Below are 27,495 nucleotides of genomic sequence, written 5' to 3'. Positions count from 1 at the left end.
AAAAAAATCACTGACCTAGTGATAACCACTCTTTCAAAGTACATGTTATGTAGAGCAACAAAAAGAGTAAAATGATAAACCTAATGTAATAATCATTTCTGATCTTAAAATACTAGGTCAGATGTATTGAAAATTTCCTCAGATGAAATATATATGTATCTATTAAAGCCCAATTGAAAATTCACAGAATAGTTTTCTACTTAAAGGTTCTGAAAACTAAAGATGGGCAATTTAATCTTTCACCCCATTTCTAAAACAATTAACTAACACTTTCACTAATTTTAATGAAATTGATATCAATAGGTTACTAAGATTTAGTCTTAAAACATTTAGTAATTCATTTTTAAAATATGTCACCACAGAAAAATGGAACTTCATCTTCAGTTAGTAAGAAAAAAATTCTTGACATGGTATTTTAATTTAATTTGCCCATTTGTAAAATCACTAAATTCCTCTTCAGCTTTTTACTTCCCTCTGGGAAGTCTTTTCTTACTGCTAAAAACTAAACTACTGTTTCACTAGTTTGGAGACCACCTCTTGAACACCTATGGTTTGCCTGCGTGTTTACGTTTCCTCCTTGAAAATGAAGCCTGTTAAGAAATATGAAATTTATACCTTAAAATTTACACTGTTATTTTTAAAGTTTTAGTAAATTACATGATACCATACTGATGTCTGAGGGTACGTAATAGTTTTTTGGCAATATTTTATGGTTGTAGGTCTTAAACGCAAGAAATGAAAATAAGCTGCTTCCCAAACATACTCATTTAGTGCGGCAAAAGCGTGCCTGGATCACCGCCCCTGCGGCTCTTCGGGAGGGAGAGGACCTGTCGAAAAAGAACCCGATTGCCAAGGTACCTTCTAATAGAGGAACAGAAAACATATGTACATTACTAAAACATGGTGTGAGAAGACTGTCATTTTCACTTTAAAATTTAAAGCCAATTGTATAATGTACTTACTCAGTCTTGAAATATTCTACATGTATTTGAAAATTAGCAGAGCTTAATTTTTAGCAGAAAGAACCAACTTTAAGATCCTATTTCCCACTCTGGAAGATGCAGCATCATTCATGAAAAAATATATAATTTGAGGTTTTGATTCGACTAAAAGTTAAGGCATCTATCACTAGTCGAATCTTTATGTAACAAAGTGTTACAGTACTTAAAAGAAGATCTTATCATATGTAGGGGAGGAAAAATTCTTTTTCCTGGCACCCTGCTAGGTTCTCTGACTGGGGCCCTGTTGGACTGACAAGAGAAAGATTAATAAGAGAAAAACAAGTTTATTAACGTGTATTTTGCCTGTAACACATGAGAGTACCCAGAGAGGAGTAACTCAAAGATTCGGTTGGAATTTGGGCTTACATAGCATCTTAGCAAAGGAACAATAAATTTTTAGAGAAATGACAAGGTAAAGAAAGCAGACCTTGTGGGAAGGCAAATATATGGGAAACTAATGGTAGAAAAAGGCTAGTTAGTAAAGTTTGTTTTGTGGATTCCTTGTACCTACCATCTCCAAGCAGATAAGGGTCTAAAGTTGTCGGTTATGATTAACTTTGTCCTTGGTAGAGAGAGGAATGAGGTCACTGTTACAAATTTATGTCTTGTTTTTAGACAGGGGGTCAGCAGAGAGCTTTCCTTGTATCTACTTCTTGATTGCCTTCAGCTCAAAACAGCCCTCTACCAAAGTGACATATTTTGATGGCATATTATGCCACCCTACACTTAAAAAGTAATTTTCAAAATGAAAATAACTGATACCTAATAGGTAGGGTGACCATACATCCTGCTTGCGATAGTAGTCTTGGTTTTTATGCCCATCGTCCTGGCTTAATAATTAATAACTTCCTTTTCACGCTCAGTGTCCTATTTTTTGATAAATTGTGTGGTGATATCTCAGGCTTAGCATGTGCAAACCTGAACCCTTGATTTTCCCCCTAAAGCTGTTCTCCATAAATTCTGCCCGTTTCAGTAAGTGGCATTATAATTCCATCCAGTTTTTCAAAAATGTAGCAAGTACTATCAGTTCCACCCCCAAAGTATATTCCAGGTCTACTCATTTCTCTCCACTGCCAGCCCCCTAGTCCAAGTCAGCATCATTTCTGAGCTATATTACCAAAAGACCTCCCTGACATTGTGTTTCTGCTTTCACTCTTGCCAACTCCCACCCCATCCCCCACAGTTCAGTCTCCCAAAAGCAGCCAGAGTGATCTTTTGAAAAGACAAATGAAAGCATGTTCGTCCCTTCAGTGAGACCATTTCAATAGCTTCCTGCTGCAGTAAAAGTAATAAAGTCTTTACCCTGGCCTATAAGATCTCTTGGGGATTTATTGGCCGTGACCTCCTCCTCTCTGACCTCAGCTCCTACCACCTCACATCCCCTACTCTGCTACACCCCTAAACCGACACAAGCTCATTCCAGCCTCTCACCCTTTGCACTTACTGCTTCCTCTGCCTGGAATCCCCTCTCCACAAATATTTGCAGTATCTCTCTACATAAAGCCTCTGCCCAAGTGTCTTCTCCTAAAAGAGTTTCCTGTCTGTGTCCCATTCCTCCATTCTACTTGGATTATGGCACAGTCCACTCCAAGACATTGTCTCCTGCCTGGCTTGCTTGTTATATCTTATTATATGGCTCCCTCAATGGAGTGTAAGCTCCCCGAGGATAGGGGCTTCGTCCTGAGGCTCACGGCTCATGCCCGGTGCCCTGAGCAATGCCAACGTTCAGTAGGTGCTCAGTAAACATTTGTAGGAATAAATGAATGTTCATATCCAAGTTTTCATCTTTTCAATCTTATAAACGTACGTGAAGAGCCTCTTAAAAGAAAGAGCAACTATAGAACGGAAGAATGCAGTTTCCTTTCCAGCAACATGTTATTATATAAAAGCCTTCTAAAAACCAAAATTTTAAGTATAGGTTTACATAATAATATATATACAAACAGTTACGTTTTTTGTTTGGGTTTGGTTTGGTTTTTCTGGGATAGCTGAGTCATTCACATCTTCTAATAGATTACCCTAAAATGCATTGATTCTTTGGGATTCAATAAGCATTAACTGTTCTTCTCACTGATTTTAATTATACAAGTTGTTAAGAGGAAAATTTATATAAAAAGCAAAAGATCTTGTTCAATTTCCCCAACTTTCCAAATTCTCTGTCTAGAGGTAATATTGTCAACAGTTTAGTATCTTCCAGATCTTATGAAATGCATAGTATATATATACTTCTATACTCTTATGTGCATACGTGTATGTACACAAACCAACAGTTATGTTCGCATGCAGTTTTATTGTATTCCGAACATAAGTGGAATTCTGTAATACACATAATCATTAAAAATATAGAATATTTTTATAAATATTATAACATATACATATACATATTCATGTGTGTGTATATGCATATACTTGGCAAAAAAAAAGAGAGACAGACAAAAGCACAGAGAAAGACAAACAACTAGGCAGACAGAGACACAGAAACTCAGTTACATGTAATTGTGGGACTGCACTGGTTGACCATTCCACTCCAGGAGCAGAGTGGGTATATATAGCAGGAGGTTGGAGACCCCATCTGCTGTCCCCTTGGTTATTCTCAGCAGCGACCCCATAGCCCCAGCGCATGTTGAGAAACCTATAGGAAGAAAGTGTTCTAAGGTTTCAGGACAAAGAACTGACCGAGCAGGTCGGTGGTGATGACCTCAATGGTGTCTGAAGGAGAAAGTCAAGGAACTAATAGGGGGCCACAAAGACACATTTACTAGTGAAGAATTAGAGATACAAGTAAAATTATTTATAGAGGATGAAGATTATAAGTCCAGAAGACCCAGCAGGTTAGAAAAATTAATTTGCTGAAGTATTCTAAGCAAGGAAGGCGCTTGACTTCTATGGAAGTATGCCTTGTTCATACTTTCCAGATGATCAAGTGTATTTATGAAGGTGATTTTGACTCTGCAGTTTTTACCTTCTATGCTAAATTTAAAATCTACCCCCTACAAGATGTACCCTCAGCAATATCTTAACTTCACCACAACCCTAAGAGGTAGGCAATAGTATCTCTTGGCTTTACGAATAAGAACAATGAGGCACAGAGAGGTTAAGTAACTCTTAGTATCACGTAACTAGTGAGTGACTGAAACAAGATTTGAACCCAGGTTCTCTAACACCAGCACATCTGCTCTTGAGCTCTTGTGTTCTCCAACCTCCGTCCTATGACCATCATGACACCTTCAGAGGGACATTTTCCATTAAAAATGTTTCCATGTAAATTATGGAGAGTTTAACTTGAGACATTCTTCTGTTATTTTCATGTTAGATACATTCTGATATTGCAGAAGAAAGAGGAATAAAAATTACGTACAAATATGCTGGAAAAGGGATCACAGAGCCACCTTTTGGTGTGTTTGTGTTTAATAAAGACACTGGAGAACTGAACGTGACCAGCATTCTTGATCGAGAAGAAACACCATTTTTTCTGGTAAGAAGAACAATTTTACATTTATTAGTTTATAGGGGTTTTTTTTAGTAATAGTTAGTATTTATTTTACTTTTTTTTTTTTTTTTTTTGATGCTGGTAGTTTAATTACCTTAGCTTAAATCTAATCTCTATTGTTTATATCGTAATTTCAGCTAATTGGTTACGCTTTGGATGAACAAGGAAATAACTTAGAGAAACCATTGGAACTCCGCATTAAAGTTCTCGATATCAATGACAACGAGCCAGTATTCACGCAGGACGTCTTTGTTGGGTCTGTTGAAGAGTTGAGTGCAGCACGTAAGAGTCTATTATTTTTATGAATGAACACTCAAGGTCAGCTTAACCCCATTGTGTAACTGAAGACTAAATCCTCTATCTTAATGGAAGCTGAGTATTAACCACAGGACAAATAGTAATAAATCTTTTGCTTTAGGTTTGGAACTGGGTTTTTTTGTGTGTGATAAGTTCAAAAGATTGTATATGGCATTTTTTTACCCTCAGAACAGATATGGTAGATTGATGTGACACATTAGGTCTCTATAGCAGCAGTTCTGCGAAAACAAATGGCTGTGGCCATGTTCCAATAAAACTTTATTTGCAGAAATAGGTGGCTTGGCTGGCTTTGGCCCACTGACAGTAGTTTGCTGATCTTTGACATATATTATTTCTACTGTTAGGTTTATTGACAATGTTTAATCCAGTGCTCTATATGAAGACACAAGAGAGATTGCTCTTTGATCATAGTGTAAAGAATAGCTGTGCTTCTCCTGAATTGTTTGTATTTTAATAAGTACCTGTTTGTATCTGTTCATTCTTCTTGCTTTGTATTGGTTATTTGAACTATTATAAATAAATAATAAATTTGTGGCCCTCCTGTAGCAGGTGTTCAGGACTTCACCTTAAGAATTGTGTGTACTAACCTTGGCTTGCCCTCATCTTGTTTTTTTCTACTACTATATTCCATTCCCACTTATTTCCTCCCCGAATTCAATTTTTTTTTTTTACCTTGGTAAACTGATTTTGATAAGTACTTGTGATCCTTTTTGGAATGAGCTGAAATTGTAAATAAAAAAATAATGTATGTGAGTGTACTTAAAGTTGAGTTTCACTTTGGACACCTCTGTTTCTAATGCCAGATACACTTGTGATGAAAATCACCGCAACAGATGCAGATGAACCCAATACTCTGAATTCCAAAATTTCCTATAGAATTGTATCTCAGGAGCCTCCTTATCCTCCAGTGTTCTACCTGAATAAAGATACGGGAGAGCTTTATACAACCAGTATTACCTTGGACAGAGAGGTAAATTAATATTTTATGTTGCTCATCTTTTAAACTCTCCTTTATTCTTTCTTGAAGGTACTCCTCTCTCTTTATTCCTTTTCTAATTTTCCTTCTTTGTTGTATATTCCTCATCCATAGGATACTCTTGGAACTATCTTCTCGTGGGGATGCGCTGTCCAGTATAGTAGCCATTGGCTATATGTGGTCATTGAGCACTTGAAACGTGACTAGTCCAAACTGAGATGTACTATAAGATAAAATCATCACCCAAATGGTGATAATTAGTATTAAAAAAAAAAAGATTAGTATGAAAAAATAGTAATATAAATAATTTTTTGTTGATTACATGTTGAAGTGATAGTATTTTAGATACCATAGGTTAAATAAAAAATATTTGTTTGAAATTAGTATCACCTATTTCTTTTACTGTTTTAAGTATAGCTGATGGAAAACTTAAAATTACATAAGGACAGTGCTGTTCTAGGCCTCTCCAGTCGGGATTCTGCTTGCTAGAGAGTTGTAAAGCAGTGCTCCTTAATTTGTGGTTTTGGAACAAAACACCAGGAGTCTCCTCTACGGCAAATACATATACAGAGGAAGGAAAAAGATGAAAATAGCCCTATTTAGCGTAATAGAACTATTTGTAAAGGAAGAATTATTGTAAATCTCAAATTGGAGAAAAATTTGAATAGGTTTTCCTAGGAAAGCTGTTCTCTCAAACATTTCACTTTTTTTTATTTCTAACTCAAAGGGGAAATTTTAGATGAAGAAGGGAGCTAGATTTTTTTAAATGCTACATACATGAAGATTTTAACAGTGCTCATGAGAAAAATGTTGATGTACATAACAACATTGTATTGTCATCAAATATAAGTCACCATCAAAGTGTAGTCCATATATTTTGTATTACGTGGAAAAATGATTTTACTACCCAGAGAGGGAGAGGGTTGTGCTCAACATTCCTATCAAGATCTTTGTAAAATTAAAGAATTTTATTACTCTTAAAATTCTACTCTAAACCTTTTTACATAAAATTAGCATGAGAAATTATTATTTTGAAGTAGTGTGTGATTTTTTTTTTTAATAAGCTGCTGTCCCTGAAGTATGGAAAGTTTAGCCAATAATAATGACTGTTACTTATTGGGCATTTGTCATGTGCCAGGTGCCATTCCAAACCTTTTGTATATATTAACTCATTTAATCCACCTAGAAACCCTGTAAGACAGATCCAGTTATCCTCCATTTCACACAGAAGGAAATTGAGGGTCAAAGGGATTAAGAGTATCCAACACAGCTAGTTAGTGACAAAGCCAAAACTGGAAACCCAGGCAGCTGGCTCTAGGACCTCTTCTGTTCTGCCTTTCACTGAGCAGTTCTACCCTGCACAGGACCCCCATGCATTGGCACTGGCTGCCCAGCTCCTTCTTAAACTCCAGTCACACTAACTAGAGCCACTGTAAGGGTACCATGTAAAAAAGAAGGGTTCACCGTGGAGTAACATCTGAGACCTTGTTCTCAAAAACACATTCTCGAAGAATCATATCTCTCAGGATGTCTGGACAAAGTTCACCAAGCTTTGCCTTCACTAAACAACTTTTCTTGAGGACTAGGTCTTCTTAGCCTAGCTATTAGCTGAAAATGAAGTGTGATGCAGAAAAAACCAATTCCTATAGTCCTACCATCACTTCCAGGATAGAGCAAACTGCATTTTAAACAGCACTCTTCTGTGCACAGGCTGTTTTAAGGAGAGACTCATCTGATAATACCACCAATGACATATTTAAGAATTTGGCTATCAACCGTTCCTCCAGATTTTTCTTCCCTTCTAGAAAAGCTCTGATATCTTCACATGAATAACAGCAGATTATAAAACTTATTTATAATGAATAAAACATACTATGGTTTATTCTATTGATGATAAAATGAACTAAAACCAGAAAGACAGATTTGAAAGCAATTCATTTTCACCCCAGGTGGATATTTCTCATTGCCCTGCAGGAACACAGCAGCTATGCTTTAACAGTAGAAGCAAGAGACGGCAATGGACAAATAACTGATAAACCGGTAAAACAAGCTCAAGTCCAGATTCGTATTTTGGATGTCAATGACAATATACCTGTAGTGGAAAATGAAATGGTAACTATTATTTTTATAACAAATAAGTCTACTTATTCCTATTTTAGTCTTACCTAAAATATATCGCTTATGTTTGTGTTATATTAAAATAAAAATTCTGTGTTTTGCAGTATGAAGGGACAGTTGAAGAAAATCAAGCCAATGTAGAAGTTATGCGCATAAAAGTGTTTGATGCAGATGAAATAGGCTCTGATAATTGGTTAGCAAATTTTACATTTGTATCAGGAAATGAAAGGGGATATTTCCGCATAGAAACTGATACTCAAACTAATGAAGGAATCATGACCCTTCTTAAGGTAAGTACTTAGTGTTCAAAACTGGAATGGGTAAAGTTGGTACAGAGGAGGAAACGGATATATTTTGAGCCCCAAATACAAGTGCTTTATAAACTCAATTAACGGGCGCCACTATTTTGAGACAGGTGACATCCCTATTAGCCCAAGTTCTATGGTTAGTAAGTGGTCACACTACAGTTCAGATTCAGATCAAGCAACTCTAATCCTAACCTGACAGCATCATTATCGCTTAGCACACTTCCAGTCTTACTTGCAGCCAGTACCTCACTATAGTATTCCCATGTCATGACCTCTTACCTCTCCTGAGTGTCCCCCAACTTATTATCTTATTTGATCTGCTAGTGATGAAGTGATAGAAGTGTTAGAAGTATTCTCAATTGACATAAAAAGATATTCAGCATCATTAGTCATTAGGGAAGATGCAGATTAAAACTGTATGAGATGCCACAACGTACCTCCTAGAATGGTTATTGTCAAAAGACTTGACAACACCAAGTACAGCAAAGATATGGAGAAACTGGAGTTCCTATACATAAAAGGAAACATTAAAGGATATAGCTAGTTTGGCAGTTTTTTAAAACATTAATCATAAGAGTAGGTACCCAATGATCCAAAGATTTAGTCCTAAGTATCCACTCAGGAAAAATAAAAACATATCTACACAAAAACTTGCATGCAGATGTTCATACCAGTTTTTATTCATAATAGTCAAAAACTGGTAACAATCCAATGTCCTCCAACTGGTGAGTAGATATATAAAATGTGGTATATTCACATAATGGAATATTATTGAGCAATAAAAAGGAATGAAGTACTAATACCTGCTCCAACATGGATGAACCTCAAAAACATTTTATGTAAGAAGCCAGGCACAAAATACTACATATTTTATGATTTCATTTATGTGAAATTTCTAGAAAAGACAAAACAGTGGATATAGAAAACAGATCAGTGGTTACTGGGGGCTAGGGCTGATTGACAGCAAAAAGGAACTTTTGAGGGTTATAGAAGTGTTCTAAAGCTGGACATTAGTGATGTTTGCAAAACTATATAGGTTTACTAAAAATCATCATGCTGTACAGTTAAAATGAAGGAAATTCATTGTAGGTAAATTATACTTTAATAAAACTGTCCAAAAAAAAAAAAAAGATAAAGAATGGCTACTTTAAACTATGGAAATAGAAATAGTAAATCATCACATGAGAAAAAAGTCTCAGCTTTGTTTATAAATGAGTTTAAAATCTTTAATATTATTAAAAATAGCAAAAGTGGAAATGATAAATATGTTGACAGTTGTAAAAAATAGAAGTATATGCCCTCATGCATTGCTCTTGATGCTGAAATTTTTCCATTCTCTTTAAATCATTTAACTATGTATAGAAAACACTACAGAACAATTTTTGTTGCCTTGTACCTAGCTCATTTATTTTTAAGCTTGTCTTAGCCTTCTATGGTCTTTGAATAGAATATAATGATATTTGGTTAGAAGCTTTTATTTCTCATCCAGCATACATCATGCCATCAAAATGAGCATGTCAAGTGCAAAAGCAACCTAAAAAAAATAATAATAACTTTCACGAGGATTCTATAATCACAGAATATTTTCTCTAGTCATTTTCTGGTGTGTCCTTTTCCCATCACCATAGTGACTCATATAAAAAGAGGGGTAGAAAAAGTTGTTATCCACCCAGAACCCTACAGAGAGGAAAACAAATTTTCTAATAAACAATCCAAAAACAAAAGTGAACAGCTCTACTGTAATTCATGTAAACGTATATAAAGTATTTAATGTTATACAGAAGAAACAATCAATAATAGTACATCTAAATGAACAGGGCCGCTAGAAATAAAAAGCAACGGGACTGAAACTTTGAGTAGGTACTTCTTTTTGCAGTAGAATATAACGCAACAAAGGGAAAATAATTTGTATAAAAATGTTCAGAGCAGTATTGTATTTAAAAACTGCCGATAGTCTAAATGCCTAATAGAAGGGCTAAGTAATTATATCTAGAGTACCATAGAAATGTTTACTTTAAAAAATGGACAAATTGGAACATAAAATGTGTCTACAGTGATAAACCGATTATAGCAAATATACATTATAAATAACACAGCACACACAGAATGTTTGGACAAAGGTTAATCTTTATGGCATTAATAGCAAACCAGATATTAATAGATATTATTATACTAAAAAGGAGAAGAGTAGGTTCTTTGTTTAAACAAATTTGAAAACCCCTGGGTTTAACAAAGTTAAACAATTGTCTCCTCCAGGAGGTCTCAGTTTTCTGATGTGCTAATGTGCAGTGAAAGTCCATATTAAGGGGGCAGCTGGCAGTGTCACCACTACTTATGTAGCCTTTTCACCAGGACAAACCCACGAAACACATTTTAAAGGATATTAACTTATATCGAATGTCCATACACTTGTTTTCCATTAATTAAAAAGACTACTTCAAATTGTAAAAATTAAGCATTTTTTTCAATGATTTTAACCTTTAAAAAGTAACTCGGAGATGTTTCCTAATCATCTTTGACATTTATAAACATCCAAATCAACAGACTTTTTAATTATATGTTATCTATATGAACTAGAACAGTCAGTGCTGCTGTATTTCCCATGCGTTAAATTATGTACCACATTAAAACGACTCGTGTGTGCATGTGTGTACGTTCTATGTGTGTTCTAGTTTTTTTCTGTTTTGAAAGATTTCCTTTGTTTTTGCCTTTCTAGGAATTAGATTATGAAGAAATGAAGCATCTTGACCTAAGCATTATTGTCACTAATAAAGCACCTTTTCACAAGTCAATTAAGAGTAAATATAAGCCTACATTCATTCCCATCAAAGTAAAAGTGAAAAATGTGAAAGAAGGCATTTATTTCAAAAGCAGCACAATCTCCGTTCGCATTAGTGAGAGCATGGATATATCAAGCCAAAGCCAAATAATTGGAAAATTTCAAGCTTTTGATGAAGACACTGGACAGCTAGCCCACGTAAAGTAAGAGATAGTTATGAATTTCCTCGTTTTTGATTAAATGCCTATATTAAAAAAAAAAAATCATAATGAAATTTGAACACTTCATTTCTTGCTACCTAGCATTATAGTTTTCCAAAAGTGTGTAGATGAAATTACCCAGAGTCGTGCTTGCAACTGAGGCAGGAAGAAACTTCCCCAGCCTGCCTTCTTTCTATCACCCGAGTGTGAGGCAGAAGCTAGTCTCTCGCCTCAAAACAATTCTGGCTAAAGAAGGCTAAAAAGCAACAGAGAGAAAGTTCAAAAAAAAACTTTCTATAATCTGTCTTATTTCCTGAAAATATTCAAAGTAAGAAAGCAGCAAATTTTGTTGCAAATTCCGCTTTACACAAGTTTAAAGAAATAGTTGCATAATGTGTTTTAATGTGGAGAAACCAGCTTCATTTGCACATAAATCTTAGAAATTAATCTTCATTTGAATCCATGTTATTTGGTTCTGGGATTGATGAACCTTTTATGTGTGTCTTGGTCATGATAACATTTACTTAGAATACATTCGAGGACCTTCTAGATGCTTCCACTGTGCTAGAAGGGACTGGATTGTACTCCTTTTGCAGTGACGCCTTAGGTTTGCATGATACATTTAAATTTTTGAAGTAAATTTACATTAGATCTCAGAGATGTGCCATGGAAAGACAGGTCTCTACAGAACTATTTATGGAACTCAGTCACAATAATTATGGTTGAATTCAAAGAAGCCCCACCCAGACACACGGCCTCTGTTTTCCTACTGTCAGAGTCTTTTGGTTGCTTGACTGTTCTTATGCCTGGGTAAGGACATTTACCTTAGTGTCCTTAGGTGCCAAGACTTTATAAAACATTAGATTTACATGCCTAGTTGGTCATAGTGAGAATGGGAATGGGAATATGAAAAAGCTTTTCAACAATCTCTTTCCTTTTAGTGACTCTTCTTTTAATGCAATTCATCAGCCAATAGTAGCAAATAACCTTTACTCAAAATAATAGTAACAAACAGCTTCCACTGTGTTTTCTGCAGTGTCTTGGTGACCCTTTTTTGCCCACCATTCCTGCAGAAACCAGCACTTCTTTCTTTGAGTTTTGTAGCCTAGTTTCTATTTCCACGACTCCAAAACCTAACAAGGCAGTTTCTAACTGAATCCCCAGAATTGAAGAAGAATGCTCTATATGATAATTTCTCACTGCCATCCACTGAGAGTCTTAAACTTCCTAATTTATTATCTTCCAATAATACTGTGGCTATCTATTGAAACTTCCGTTTCCCACCTAACGATTTAATTTTGGCTACTATTTTTATTAAGGGTAATAAATATATCAAAAGATTATATGTCCTACCTAGAAAAATAATGAACTGTGTTTATTTTTCAAAAGTATTTTCTTCTTTAGGATGCAATTGCAGTAGTTTAGAATGAGAAAGATCTTAAAGATCAATTCAAACCTATGATTTTACAGATAAGTTAAATAATTTTCTATGTTCACCTGACTAATTAGTGGTTTCTATTTAGAAATGCTGACAAGGACAGCAGAAGAATTATTCCCTTAACTTCTCATAATTTACTATTTTACTGATTATTCGTATGCATTAATTGTTATGGATATTTGACATAACATGTGAGCTGCCATCCTACTTTGAACGGTGTCTAATTTTTACCATAAGAGAAGAGAAAATTCCTTCAGTGAGATCATACACAACATTCCATGTGAAATATGATTCTTATTACCAAGACTCTGCTTTTATTATTTTATTTTATTTATATATGAATGTGGAAAACCATTGATAGCAACTAAGTCCAGGCTTTAAAATTCCAGACATGAAATTCAGAAATACTTGTGAAAATCCAAATGTATTATTATTTACTGAGAGAAATATTAAAAGGCAAAAAAATTTAGCTAAAGTATATAATTGAAATTTTTTAAATAGCATAATAAACGAGCATTGCTATAAATTAGCCATAAATTTCCTATGTGCCCAAACAGCCACTTAATAGAAAATAAATTATCAATCTGATTGATCAAACGACGTATATTCATATGTTTAGTTCATATTTGTATTTGGTTGTATTTAAATTCTATTGTATTAAATTACATACATTTCTGAACACATAATATGAAAGATCTTGTCCTCCCCAAAGTTATCTCTTTCCATACTAATTCTTGCTTTGAGGGAACAAACCCAGGAGTTACTTCATCAGCACTTTCACGTTTAAATGTTTCTAACTGAAAGAAACATATTGCTCCTGACAATCAGCATTATCTCAAAATGTTAAAGTACTTCCATTAAAAGCAGTCATTGAGTTTTAAAACTGATATTTTTAAATATTAATAACATGCCATTATACGGTAGAACATAAGACTATTTTTCTCCTCCAGTTCTTGTTGGGTAACAAAGTATTCTCCAAAGCTTTACCCCAGATTTAAGAGAGACTAGATTGAAAGCTGTAGGACAGACTACAGAGTAACTTGCAAACCTCCGGGGTTAGTAGCCAAGCAATGGTCGCCTTTGCATATGCCTTGGATATGTTACAGGGTTAGGGAAGGTTCCAAAATAAGTGTGATATGCAGTAAAGAGAGGGGCTTTTAGGATAGTTTCAAGAAATTAAAAACATTCCAAATTAATGCCTATAGCAAGAACATATACACTGAAGCAAAAATTAAACTTTAAAAAGTTGTAGATATTAGAGATTCTCAATTTATCCAGAATTCAAAGTTAATTTTATGTTTGTTTTATAACAGATACAGCAAATTGGAAGATATAGATGGTTGGGTCTCTGTGAATTCTGCCACATCTGAAATTAAACTTGTAAAAATTCCTGATTTTGAATCCAGATATGTTCAAAATGGTACATACACTGTAAAGATTTTGGCTATATCAGAAGGTAAGTTATTAAATAGATATTTTTCTTGGTTATATGTATTTTGATGTTATTTTCCAGTATCAGAGACCTTCATTTTGATCTTCTAGAAAAACCAAAGTTCTCCAAATAGATGAACCTTTGCATTTCTACTTATTTAGTGGATTAAAAGACATTACTTGATATGAATATGAAAACATATCTAGGGTAGGAAGTGTCCTAATTTGTTAGTACCTTCTCCTTGCCAAAATTGCAAGATAATTCAAACTATGTTCATTGTTGGCAATATAACCAAAATATATTTTTTTCTTATTTTTTTTAACACCTACAGCACCTGGTATTTATATTTTTTCTTATTTTTAAGATACTCCTAGAAAAACCATCACTGGCACTGTTGTTATTACTGTTGAAGACATCAATGACAATTGTCCCACACTGGTCAACCCAGTGCAAAATATCTGTGATGACCAGCAATATGTGAACGTGACTGCGGAGGACCTGGATGGGTACCCCAACAGTGACCCTTTCACTTTTGTCATTGTTGACAAACCAACTGGAATGGCAAAAAAATGGAAAGTAGTACACAAAGAAAGTAAGCATTTAATCTTTAGTCCATAGCATTATCTCATTTAATCTTTATTATCTCATTTAATCTTTAGTCTATAGCATTATTTCCGCATTACAGCTGAAGAAACCTTGGCTTAACTAGAGTTAAGTAGCTTGTTCAAGGTCACGAAGTTGATGAGTGATGGACACAACACGAAGAAGGGTCTCTCTGATCCTTCCATACCAGATGGCCATGTGCATATATTTATATCTTAGACATATCTCTCTGGTTGATGTGAGCTTTTGTGTGCCCTTCCCAGTGGTTTTGAATGTATAAAAACCTATCCAGAAGATAATTTTGTTCTAAATAATTAGTGTTGATTTCAGAAAACTTTCAAATATAATATCCAAGTTTATCTTAATTTACAGGTTTATTGTTATTTTAAGTCTAAAATTTTTACAATCACTTTAAGAGGCTTTGAATAATGTTAAAGTTGAGGATGGGTACAATGGGGATTAATTATGCTCTTCTAGGATTGAAAATTGCCTTAAAAATTTTTTAAAGAAATGGTAAAATTAAGGTTATTCAATGGAAATGTCATTTAACTCATCATATGTTTGTCACTATATTGCCAGTGTATAATTCCTAGCATTTGGTAGACCGTACACACTTGTTAAAATTAATCATCAGAAAACTAAGGCATGTCCAAATCTGATTCTTTGCTATTAACCTGCACATTCGGAATATCTGGACTGATTTTATCAAGCACACAGAGTGAATTCAATAGCGAAATTAAGGAAGAATAAAACTTCTAACTAGAGCTAGATATTATTAGCTATTTAAGAATGTTTCTGTAATTTAATCTCACCTTTTCCTTGGTAATCATTCATCTTTATTTATTTTTGCCTCTTATCCTTATAGGTACCAGTGTGCTGCTGCAACAAAATGAACAAAAGCTTGGGAGAAGTGAAATTCAGTTCCTGATTTCAGATAATCAGGGCTTCAGTTGCCCTGAAAAGCAGATCCTTACACTCACAGTTTGTAAGTGTCTGGATGGCAGTGGTTGTGTCGAAGCACTGTATGACTCTTATGTTGGCCTGGGACCCGCAGCAATTGCGCTAATAATTTTTGCCTTTTTGCTCTTGCTACGTAAGTATATTATAGTCACTCTTTAGCTCTTTTAGTAATTAAGGACACTACTAGTATTTTGTTACTGTAGAAGTCATTGATTTCTTTACACTTATTCTGTGAAGGTTATTATAGTGCTCCTCAGAATTTTGTTGTATGAAAATGTATCATTTCCTGCTTTAAATAACCAAGGTTATTACACATGCTCTTCAAACACCTTTTAACATAAACCTTGTTGGTGTCCCCCTTATTTGCAGTGGACTATTTGCAGGTGTAGTTAATTCTTAACTACCTTGATCAAGAGGCCAGCACTGGCCTTCACTTATTCCTGGAAGTAGAATAAAATTTAAAGAGGGAGCTCTGAAATTCTATTGAATTCTAGATGAAGTGTTATATCTATTCTAACGGTTTTTAATGTAGAATCATTTTAAAAAACAGTACTCAAGTAATTTGAGGGTTAATTTAAACCCCATGCCTTCTGCCAAATTCTACTCTAGGGTGAAGTGATAAAGTATTATAGAAGTTCCAATGTTCTAAAATACCAGATGTATTAAAATTTTTCTATCCTTAGGAGCTTTTGATCTTTTTAGACACACACACACACACACACACACACACACACACATAGTAGTGAATTTTTTCATATTAAAAAGTAAAGTGGTTAAAATTGTCTTTAAGTTGCTTTTGATGATTTGGCTACTATAGAATCACGTCTCGGTGTTCCACTCAGTAACCACACACAGCCTCTTTATAATGGACAAGGCCTCTGAATCTGTAAGACCCCCTCGTCCTGCCTGTAGACTTTGGTATGGCTATCCCAAGACAAGCTTGGTAAGGTCGGATCGAGATTTAAAGAAAAGAAAAATTTTAAATAGGGCTGTAAATAAGTGAAGACTGAAATACAGGAAGTGATATGCAAATTCCAAAATTATGCAGCATAAATTTAGAAATATGTCAGGACTAACCTTCTCTGTACTCAATTTTGTTTCTGCCCAGTTGTACCACTTTTACTGCTCATGTGCCATTGCGGAGAGAGTGCCAAAAGCTTTGCTCCCATTCCTGGCACCATAGAGATGCTGCATCCTTGGAATAATGAAGGGGCGCCACCTGAAGACAAGGTCAGGTTATCAGATATCAATGGGACTTGTCTTCTTTTCTGATTTTAAATAGCCCTTGGGATGTGTTTCTAAATTTTAGGTCATAAGAGAGTAAAGTGGTCATTACAGATTTTATTCACATGCCTTTGAATGACAATATATTTTGTGTTCATTGCCAGGGCAGAGTTGAGGTGGTTTTGCTCTATTATGACAGGTCCTGTGTTTTAGAGAATAGAGAAAAAGGGTCAGGTAATGACACAGGAATGTAGAACAAAGGTTAGAGAAGGCAAGAGTGTGTAGGAATTTAGGATGGAAATTTGTGTCTCAATATTAAATAGGCAGCCTTTCACAAGGCTGCTTTCACAAGGCTGCATTTCCATTTCCCTCAATACCTAGAGTTGGCAGGGTTAAGCCCACCATCCCATATTTTTACAATACCAATTGTAAAATGTTGCAGAATCCACTCATCTGCTACTTCATAACCATCTCCCATTGTCTCTTAATTGCATCTTCACCCTGGGTGTCCCAGGGTGAAGTTAGTATCCTGTCTAACAATATGATTTAGCAGCAAGTGTCAGAGAACTCAGAATGACAGTGGCTTAAATATGTATGTGGGCAGCCAGGACCAATGTGATGATTCCTCACAATATGGCTCCTTTTTCCATGTTGTTCCTCCGTGGATGAGTTCCATTCCCTGCTGTCTTCATGCTCCAAATACCAGCTGCCTCCACATTTCAAAAAGCAGCTCGGAGAAAAGTGAAGAACCACTCTCGAAGAACACTTCCATTTCTGCTTCAGATTACATTAACCAGAACTTAGGTGGCTATCTCTAGTAGCAATGGAAGACTGAAAATATAGTCTTTATTTGGAGTGGCCATATGTCCAGCTAAAAAGAAAAAAGAAAAAATGGTTCTATAACCATAAGGAAGGCACTAAACTCTAGAGGAAAATGGAAAGGCCATTGGTGCCAATAGAGCAAATGAGCTGAGACCATATTTAACTAATTTTTGTTTTCTCCTTGGGTTATAATCATCTAACAAAACAAAAGGTAGAATGGATCTCCTCAGAAGTCTTGAAAAGAAGCTATTCAACCCAAAACATTTTTCCTAGTTTGCCTCTGTGGAAACATTCCCTTCATATGCCCACTTAGCTCAAATCCTTCTATCAGCCACACTGACCCTTCATCCTTTCATCCTTCTGACTCAGTGCTCAACTGTATTTGCTCTCACAGCTGGTGCCATCGCTTCTGGCAACAGATCACAGAGAGAGTGAAGCAGTAAGCAGTGGAGTTGGTGGTATGACAGTCAAAGAAACCACCATGAAAGGAAATAGCTCTGCTTCCTTTACCAAAGTGCTGCATGAGATGTCTGAGACGGACAGAAGATGGGAAGAACACAGAAGCCTTCTTTCTGGAGGAGCCACCCAGGTTGCAGGGACAACAGGAGCCATCACAGGCAGTGAAACCATGAGAACCACAAGAGCCACAGGGGCTTCCAGAGACATGGCTGGAGCTCGCGCAGCTGCTGTTGCAGTGAATGAGGAATTCTTAAGAAGTTATTTCACTGAGGTAAGGGTTGGTTTTTATGTATGGGGGAGAAAACATTTATATATGACTATGGTATTCTTAGGGTAATCATTGTCTCAGATCTAGGTGAGACTTAGTTTTTGTTTTCATTTTTGTTTTTTTAAGAGAATGCTTACGGGTAATAAGGAGAGAGAGACATGACCTGTTGTACCAGTCAGTCAGCTAAATTATGTGGTAGGCACAAGTGACTCCACAATATTACTTGCAAAGGTTATTTTTCACATTCATGTTTTTGCCAGTTGATGCACCTCTGCTTTTCTCTACATTGTCTTCATTCCAAGATGCCAAGAGAGCAGATTGTACCTGGGAAGCTGCCATCCTTGAGGCACAGAGAACGTAGCAACGCAGAACCGGGCAGTAGCTTCTAAAGCCATTAACTTTTTTTACATTCAAATTTTATTGGCCAGAGCAAGTTACATGACCAAGCCAGATGTCAGTGGGTCAGAAAGTACAATCCCTCTGCAGGAGCAGACTTGAGAACATGTGACCAAAAAACGCAATCGATTTTGTCCATTTAAATTTTGTCTTCTGAATTGAGAGTACTTTGCTTCATTATTGAGGTGGTTCACAAAAAATTAGGAGGAAAGTTGCAGGAAAGGTCATCTGACACAGTCAGGAAGCTCATGTCTGGAATTAGGAATTAGAAACAGGGCTGGATGCCTTTCTTGAGAACAAGGCTCCTGTGTCCCATGGGCAGAATCAGGGTGTCAGGCATCTGAAGGACACGTGAGAGAAGTGAGGGTGTGGACTCCCATGGAAGCCAGTTTATTTCTGTTCCTTTTCTTCTGTTCCACTTTCTATTTCCTTCCATACTCCCTGTTTTCATACCATCTGCCCACCCTAAGCTCGACAGAGAGGTAGTGATGTGTTATCATCGAGGAAAACCACTTCTCATTGCCCCTTTTCTGTCTCAGGCCAGGCTCCATTCCAGTGCTCTGTTTGTTTTATTTTGATATGTTTTTCTTTTCTGCACTAATCCGCTCCAGTCAGTCTTGGTTATGTAAATGTGCTCTACTTTTACTTCAGAAATCATTTCACACTTATCAGAAAATTTGCAAGAATAATAGAAATTTTGAACTCCTATATACTCTTTACCCAGATTACCCAATTATTATCACTTAGCCATTTGCTACTTGCTTTTCTGTTCCCTCTCTCTCATGCACATATACATTCTCTTACCACAGTACAGTGAACAAATTTAGAGATTTAATAATGACATATTCCATATATCAGTTTAGCCAATTATCACGAGAATGTCTTCTATAGCCATGTTTTTCCTGTCTCAGACTCAATTCAGAGTCCTTCATTTAGTTGTCATGACATTTTAATCACCTTTCATCTGAAAACAGTCCCTTCTGCCTTTTTTATCCTTCACAGTATATATTTTTTTTAAGAATGCAGACCAGTTGTATTTGAGAATATCCTTCAATTTGTGTTTGTCCAATGTTTCCTTGCAGTTAGACTCGGGCTATACATTTTGGGCAGGAATATAGTCTTGTTCTTAAATTGTGTCACTAATTATATGCCTCTGTTTTTATTTCCATTTTAGAAAGCTGCTTCTTATACTGAGGAAGATGACAATCATATAGCCAAAGATTGCCTTCTGGTTTATTCTCAGGAAGAAACTGAATCTCTACATGGTTCCATTGGCTGTTGCAGTTTTATTGAAGGAGAGCTAGATGACTGCTTCTTGGATGATTTAGAATTTAAATTCAAGACACTAGCTGAAGTTTGCTTGGGTCAAAAAATAGATATGGATATGGAAATTGAGCAGAGATCAAAACCCTTGAGAGAAACGAGTCTGGAGGCAGCTTCACATTCACTCTTCGAGCAAAGTAGGCTTAATTTAGAGAATGCCTACTCCTCTGGTAGCTTTCAAGTTCCAAAACCTTCACGTGAAGCAAATGCAGAGAAAATAACTCAGGAAACAGTCACTGAAAGTTCTGTATCTTCTAAGCATGGTCAAAAGGTAGTTACCCCACTCCCTGATCCACTGGCTTCTGGTAACGTTATAGTGACAGAAACTTCCTTTGCCACAAGCTCTACTATGCCACCACCGAGCACTGTGATCCTGGGCCCTAGACAGCCACAGGGCCTTATTGTGACAGAGCGGATATATGCTCCAGCTTCCACCTTGGTAGATCAGCATTATGCTAATGAAGGTAATGTCATGGTTACCGAGAGAGTACTACAGCCTAACGGAGGCATATCTGGTCCTCTAGAAGGCATTCAGCATCTGCCAGACGAACATTATGTTATGGTGAGGGAAAGAGAGAGCTTCCTTGCCCCCAGCTCAGGTATGCAGCCCGCTCTGGCCATGCCCAGTGTCGCAGTAGGACAGAACGTGACAGTGACAGAAAGAGTGCTAGCACCTGCTTCCACTCTGCAATCCAGTTACCAAATTCCTGCTGAAACCTCTATGGCGTCAAGAAAGACCATGGTTTCTGGAACCGGGGTTTCTGGCCCTCTGCCAAATTTCGGTTTAGAGGAATCTGGTCTTTCTAGCTCTACTATAACCACATCTTCCACNTTTACTTTCTGTCCAGAAAGTAACATTGGAGACCCTGTTGAGTTGGTCGAAGAAAGCTTGCACACCTGACCCAAAGAGGTAGAATCATTCAACCAATGTTGAGAGGCTTATTACAGTTTTAATTGCTTATTATAGTTTATAAGGGAAAAGATCAACTTTTCTGCCTATACTGTAACGTCACATTAATAAGTATTTCACAACACTAGCATGTGACACATCAAGACCTAAAGCATGAAGACTGTTATATTTCTGTGACCCCAGAGCTCCCACCCCAAGTGGCACATGAGAGCAAATTTATGTTGATTTTATGAATCTACAGACTGTATTCCAAACATCACTATGTCAAAATTTATCCAAGAAAACATTGTTTATCAGGTATCATCTAGAAATGAAGAGTTTCAGGTCACTTTCAGGTAATTAAATCTTAATTCTTTAACATGCCAAAATTTCTTGGTTTCACTATTATGGTGTCGTTCAAATCCTATCATTGATTGTTTTGTCTACATTTTCTATTAATTTCTGAGAAAGGGTGTTAAAATCTCCAACTGATTGTGGCTTTTTCTATCTCTCCTTTAATTCCTTCTACTTTTGCTTCCTGTGTTTTGGAACCTGTGTTATTAGGTAGAAACACATTTAAGATTATTGTGTCTCCCTGAAGAATTCACCCTTTACTCATTATGGGATGTCTTCTCTTTATCTCTTGTAACATTCTTTGTCTTGAAATCTACTTCACTTAACATTAATACTGCCACACCAGCTTTCTTATGCTTAGTGTTTGCACAGTATATCTTTGTTATTTTTACTCTCAACCTGTCTTTGCCTATGTATTTATAATGTGTGTTCCTTATAAATATATAGATAGTTCTTACTTACTCATTCTAACAATATCTGATGTTTAATGGAAGGTTTTAGTCTACTTCCAGCAGTTATTCATATGATGAAATTAAGCCTACCATCTTGGTATTGTAACTACACACAAACTTCATTTCTTTAATATAGTTTTTATTTTTTTCTGATTCAAGTGGGTTTTGCCCGGACAATGGCATTGTGACTCACTTGTTTTTTTCTCACCCCTATTCTTCCCCCTTTGGATGACTGCTCCTTTAATGATTAAGCCGTATAACATAAGATTAACCAAGCCTCAGGTTTATAATCACGAGGACAATAGGTTTCAGTTAGACTAAGAATAACAGCTTTAGATGGGCTACAGCCCAGACCCATTGAGGCAGAACAACCCCACCGGCCACATGACCTGACTGGATGGTGCCTTGGCTGATTCCAGAACCAGACACAATGACCAATTGCTCCATCCTCACCCAATCGTCCAACCGTAATACCCTCGACCCCAACTTCTTTGGTCTCCACGACTCTTGATTTTTCCCTATATAATCTGTACTCCCAAGAACACCTGGGAAGCCAAGTGTTTTGGGGACATGCAACTCTAATAAACCTTGCTTTCTTTGCTGCAAAACCTGCAGGTATCTCTTCTTTGGCTTGGACCCTTTTTGCTCTGTTTTCTTTCAATCCCATCTGCTCCTTTTTTTCCTACAGCCTTTTGTGTGTTTCAAGTTCCAGGATTCCACTGTAGCTTCTCTACTTACCTTTTAATGTAAGTATGTTCTCGTGCTTATTTTTTTTTTTAATTGGTAGTTCATGGAAATATAATCGAGAGCACAATCACCTGCCCACCTAGAATAAGTCTCCATAAAGGTAGAAGAGAAAGAAAACAATTTTATCATTGAATAAGCATTAAGCAGGAAAGAGATGTGCATCATAGGCAACCCATAAAGAAATTGCAAAGACAGAAATCTCACCTTTTTATATAGCCAGAAACAACCCATTATATACATGTTAACAAGATAAATGAGAACTTGTCCTCAAGCAAGACTTACCAGTGCCATTTGTCACATACAGCTCATTTTAAATTCACCTGGTATTTGAGGTGGCCGTTGTGTTTGCTGATTGCTTTTACCTAAAGAAATAATGAAACTTCTAATATATCTATGACAATTTGGAGCCAGGCAGTCATGGAGAAGGGGATAAGACAGTGTTGTTTTCCTTGATGTCCGTTCACATCTTTGATGTTCAAAGAGATGGCTTCCAGGTCCTTGAGAAAGACATTTCTGCTTATAAAGTGGCAAAGCCTCATTTAGTTGTTAAAAGATTTATATAGCATCTGGAAGGGACAGAGAGGAATTAACAATGGTAAGTTTTCTAGAGTAAATGCTCTAAGAAAGGAGAAAGGAGAAGGATATTCTCTCTGCACCAGGAAAAAAATTGATTTTTCTTTTTTAGATTTGTACCTACCCTTACATTCTAGAGCTATGCTCTATGTGGCAAGTGGCCACCAATTGGATAGTGAACAAACAGACCATTTCTATCATTATGGAAAGGTTGTTTTGGCAGCAGAGCTGTAAAAAGTACAATATGCATCTTTATCACAAGCGACCTTCAAATATTCTACTACTTCACCAAAAATGTACTTAAATCTTGAACTTCCACTTTGTGGATCTCGCTATGTCACTGTCTGACCATACTCTAATCAAAGAGGCACTTAAACATTGCCTCTTGTCCGCCACACCTTCCTTTATACCCCACCCCATTGGCTGTACTGCATTATTAGCATGAATATTCTGAAACCTGTATTGAGTCCAATAGTGAGTGGAAATGAACATTTATTGATCCACAGATTACAGAACCTCCACCAATTCATGAATCAAGTTGAGAAAATGAGATGAGGAATGTGTACGCTGCTAAAAATCTAGATATGCCCCAGACTGCACATTCCTCACTTGCCTCTTAGTCACTCTCCACCCTTTTTCATCGAGCCATAAGACCCAGGAGCTAGTCCTTTAAGGATGCTTCAACAGGCATCTTTGCCCTGAGGCTTCCAGTTGGGTTTGGTGAGTGAAAGGCATTGACTGGAGATGTAGCTCTTCACATAGAAATTCCCTTTCTGAGTTCCAGGACCTCCACCCTCTCCTTGCTCCTTGAGGCCTATTGGTAGTGATTGCACCCTCCTAAACTGTTGCTCGACTCAGGACTGTCCCTTGAGGCTTCCCTAACCTGCCTCACCTTTTGTAAATGATCCATTAAACTCTCCTTACTTCCGTGTGCTTTTCCCCTCACTGAGACAGTCTTTCAGCTGCTCAATGATAAATCACTTTTTACAAATCATAAGAGCCCCTTTTAAAAATTCCTGTGTATTAGTTTGCTCTGGCTGCCATATAAAGCACCACAGATTGGGTGGCTTAAACAACAAATGTTTATTTTCTCACTGTTCTGGAGGCCAGAAGTCCAAGATTAGGTGTTGTATTTTTCTGAGACCTCTCTCCTTGTTTTGTAGATTGCTGTTTTCCCCCTATATCTTTTTATGGTCTTCTCTTTGTACGGGTCTATGCCCATATTTCTTCTTCTTATAAGGACACCAGTCATATTGAATTAGGATCCATCCCGATGTATCGTTTTAACTTAATTACCTCTGTAAAGATCTCATGTCCAAGTATAGTGAGGTACTAGCGATCAGTATTTCACCATTTGCACTTTGAGGAAACACAACACAGCCCAAAACACCTAGTAAACAAACAGACGTAGCTTGAAAAGCTGTACTATTTTTTCCCCCCATAAAAGTCATGAATTTTTTTATTCCAACTATTTGGTTAATTATTAATGCAAATTGCTTATCACAGTAATAAAATTTAAACCTGAATTGAGAATAGCCTGAAAGAAGACTAAAGAGTATCTACTGAGTCTTTAGAGAAATCTCAAAGATAATCAAAGCGAAAGCACGCTTGGCTGTACAGTTTCTAAAGCAGTGGACCTAAGTATTGTTGACAGCAGCTAGCATTCCCAGCTCAGTGGCAAAGGCCACGTGCTTCATACTGTTTTTTAATGTATTCAGAGGTTTTGTAGCACGTGCACCACAAATGACTCTTCAAGTAAGCTAGGGGAAGCATAATGATTCTCTCCTTTGGAACTCATTCTAAGAATTAATTGTTTTCTCTTGCTTGCTCTGAGGCGTCTATTTGTACAACAATGGTATGTCCTGGTTTTCTTTTGTACCACAAATTTAAGTCAATATAAATTATTCTTTATCTTCCCTGCTAGTTAAAAAAAAAAAAAACCTTGATTCAGAAACCTTAAAATAAATTATATATTGACCTGCTTCTTCATTTTGATTTCTATTATAATGTCTGTAAGGTAATTCACTTCAAAATCACTTCTCTATAAGAGGTGTGATAAACACATAGACAAGTTAATTTTAATGGAGTGACTAGTGTTTGAAGAATTCTAATTAGACATTGACACTCCAGAGATGGTTACTTAGCCCTTCAACTATTATTATCAAAATCCACATGTGAAAGCTTGCTAACTAGCATAAAGGAGAAAAATAATTTTTCATTGATGAAATGAGTGGTTATGAGACTAGTGGATTGTTCAGGCACTGGGGACATTCCCCGCCGCACTTCCATGAATGAGGCATGAGAATACAGCAGGCCTAACAGTCTAACGGCTCCTGTGAAGCGCTTGCCATCTAGTCTCATCAGTTCTATGTTCTTTCACCTTCTGGAGCATCCTGCCATCTGATCATCCACAGCACTGGCTTCTCCTGTCTTATGAGCACATCCACCTCAGAATAAACGGTTCATCAAGTGCTAGTCAGAAGGAACTAAAATGAAAATAGAAATGCCCTGTGTTACAAAATCAGGTTGTATTATTGCTCCGGTTCTTGTCTGCTCATAAATATGTGTATATTTTAGGAAATTGGTTTAATAATTGCTTGATTTCTAATAAACCACTGGTATAGCTCCATCTATAACTAGCAGAAATTATCAATATTAAAAAATTTTTAAGTTGCTATTCGCTTAATGGGTCTAATGGCTTAGGAAAATTAGCAACACTATTTTTTTTCTTGGAAGATGTACTGCCTGAGTTCAATCCTTTCTTTGTTTCATTCCAATTTCCTCACATTTGAAGTGTTATTTTACCAAAATATTTTATTTTATTACATGTACTTTGTTGGAAAAAGTGAAATATAGATTAAAAAAGGAAAAGGAAACTATTTTCTATATTTCTCTGATTGCCTCATATATATTATTCTTTTTTCTTATCCCCACCTTCACCATGAATTGAAATCTCTGATGGTAGGGATGAGTTTTTTTTTGATATGTCTTCTTATGGTACACCCAAACAAGATGATTGTGAATTTTGAAAATTCAATGAAATTTTCAAAGTGAATTTCCTAAACCTGTGTGTGATCAATGATGTCAGTGTCCCACCTGCCCATCTTTCGTTTAATTAGCTGCATCCCAAACCCGAGTTTGTTCTTATTGTAAGTCATAATTAATAGACTCTGAATAGGTCTGAGGAGTTCTGATATGAAGAGAATAGAAGTTTTAGCGCATGATGGGAACAATTTGTAGCGCTTTGAAATCTCTTCCGTTTTTTTCAGAGTTTCTCTATTCTGGTTGCTTGGACCGTCAGAGATTTTACTCGCTGTATTAAAGACTTTCACTCAAGAATGATATTAGGAGGGACCCAGGTGCCTGAATTCCCCTCATTTACTGCTTTCAGCTTCTTCCAGCAGAAAGTTTGGTTTTACAATCTTCTTGAACTGGAGCCTGTTGATGTAATCGCGAGCTTTGTTATTCCCAGCCCCTCCAAGGACCACTCTTACAATTTCTCCGGTTTTACCTGGGCTCTTTCTCAGAATAAAAACACTGAGTTGATGAAGGAAAAGCAGCCTTTGGGAGTACCACCATAAAAAAACATGAGGAAATGCACAAAATACAAACATCGTATTTGGTTCTAAATATACTCCTGCTAGATGAAGCCCAAGTTGAGTTGGCTTAGCAGTAAACTATGTGGACATTCGCCTGGTAATAACCGATTTTTTTTCACTTGCAGATCCTCTGGACTACAGAAATTGATGGAATGATAGAAGCACAATTGTCTAACTAAACCTGTGCACAACCAAAAACCATTGCCTTGGTAGTATCGGGGTAAACAAGTGTTATGTGCTCCCTGGACACAAGATGGCACTATGCACGCAGCAAAAGATGCAAAGTCCGCCAGTATCAAAGCTAGAAGGAAAAAAATTAAGCAATTTAGTAAACTCATAAGCAATGCAAACTCACAAAGGCCAATACCTGCCTTTGCTAACTCTACTGTTCACAATAAAGTGTGATGTGCTTCAGAATTGCCTGGGAAATGATGTCCAAATTATGAAAGTCTAATAAAACTTGTATGGCTCTTTTGGTAATGAAATAAAAAATATCTTTCTGAAGGACAGTCATGAGCCTGTGGTTCCATTAAAAACATTGCACTTTGGCGGAAATGATGCTGGCCAATGAATTTACAAATAACACACTCAACCGAGTGTGAGCTAATTTTAAAAATAGATGTGTTGACTTTTCTACAAAACTAGATTAAATTATACAATTGGTTGAGTTCTCACCACGTGCAGAGCACAGTTTAGTGGCTTTAAGTTTCTTCAAAGATTAATAAATTTACCCTCCAGGGGCCCACACTATAGTGGATGTGGTAGT

General features: G+C 36.4%; 1 protein-coding gene across 1 annotated transcript in view; it reads left to right on the top strand.

The window, feature by feature from the left end:
- DSG2 (desmoglein 2) overlaps positions 1-21,016 on the top strand; it is a 35,952-nt gene extending 14,936 nt beyond the window's left edge. The window contains exons 3-15 of the mRNA XM_039846712.1: positions 720-854; positions 4,315-4,476; positions 4,629-4,773; positions 5,613-5,779; positions 7,760-7,897; positions 8,008-8,193; positions 10,928-11,193; positions 13,942-14,084; positions 14,425-14,652; positions 15,529-15,756; positions 16,732-16,853; positions 18,064-18,399; positions 19,967-21,016. Of these exons, the coding sequence (XP_039702646.1) occupies positions 720-854; positions 4,315-4,476; positions 4,629-4,773; positions 5,613-5,779; positions 7,760-7,897; positions 8,008-8,193; positions 10,928-11,193; positions 13,942-14,084; positions 14,425-14,652; positions 15,529-15,756; positions 16,732-16,853; positions 18,064-18,399; positions 19,967-21,016 (3,306 nt within the window). The remainder of the gene's footprint in view (positions 1-719; positions 855-4,314; positions 4,477-4,628; positions 4,774-5,612; positions 5,780-7,759; positions 7,898-8,007; positions 8,194-10,927; positions 11,194-13,941; positions 14,085-14,424; positions 14,653-15,528; positions 15,757-16,731; positions 16,854-18,063; positions 18,400-19,966) is intronic.
- The last annotated feature ends 6,479 nt before the right edge of the window (positions 21,017-27,495 follow it).

Source organism: Pteropus medius, unplaced genomic scaffold, assembly GCF_902729225.1.
Source record: "Pteropus medius unplaced genomic scaffold, Ma_sr-lr_union100, whole genome shotgun sequence".
Taxonomy (NCBI): Eukaryota; Metazoa; Chordata; class Mammalia; order Chiroptera; family Pteropodidae; genus Pteropus; species Pteropus medius.
The sequence above is the reverse complement of the archived record's forward strand: the minus strand, read 5'-3'. Positions and strand labels throughout refer to the sequence as shown.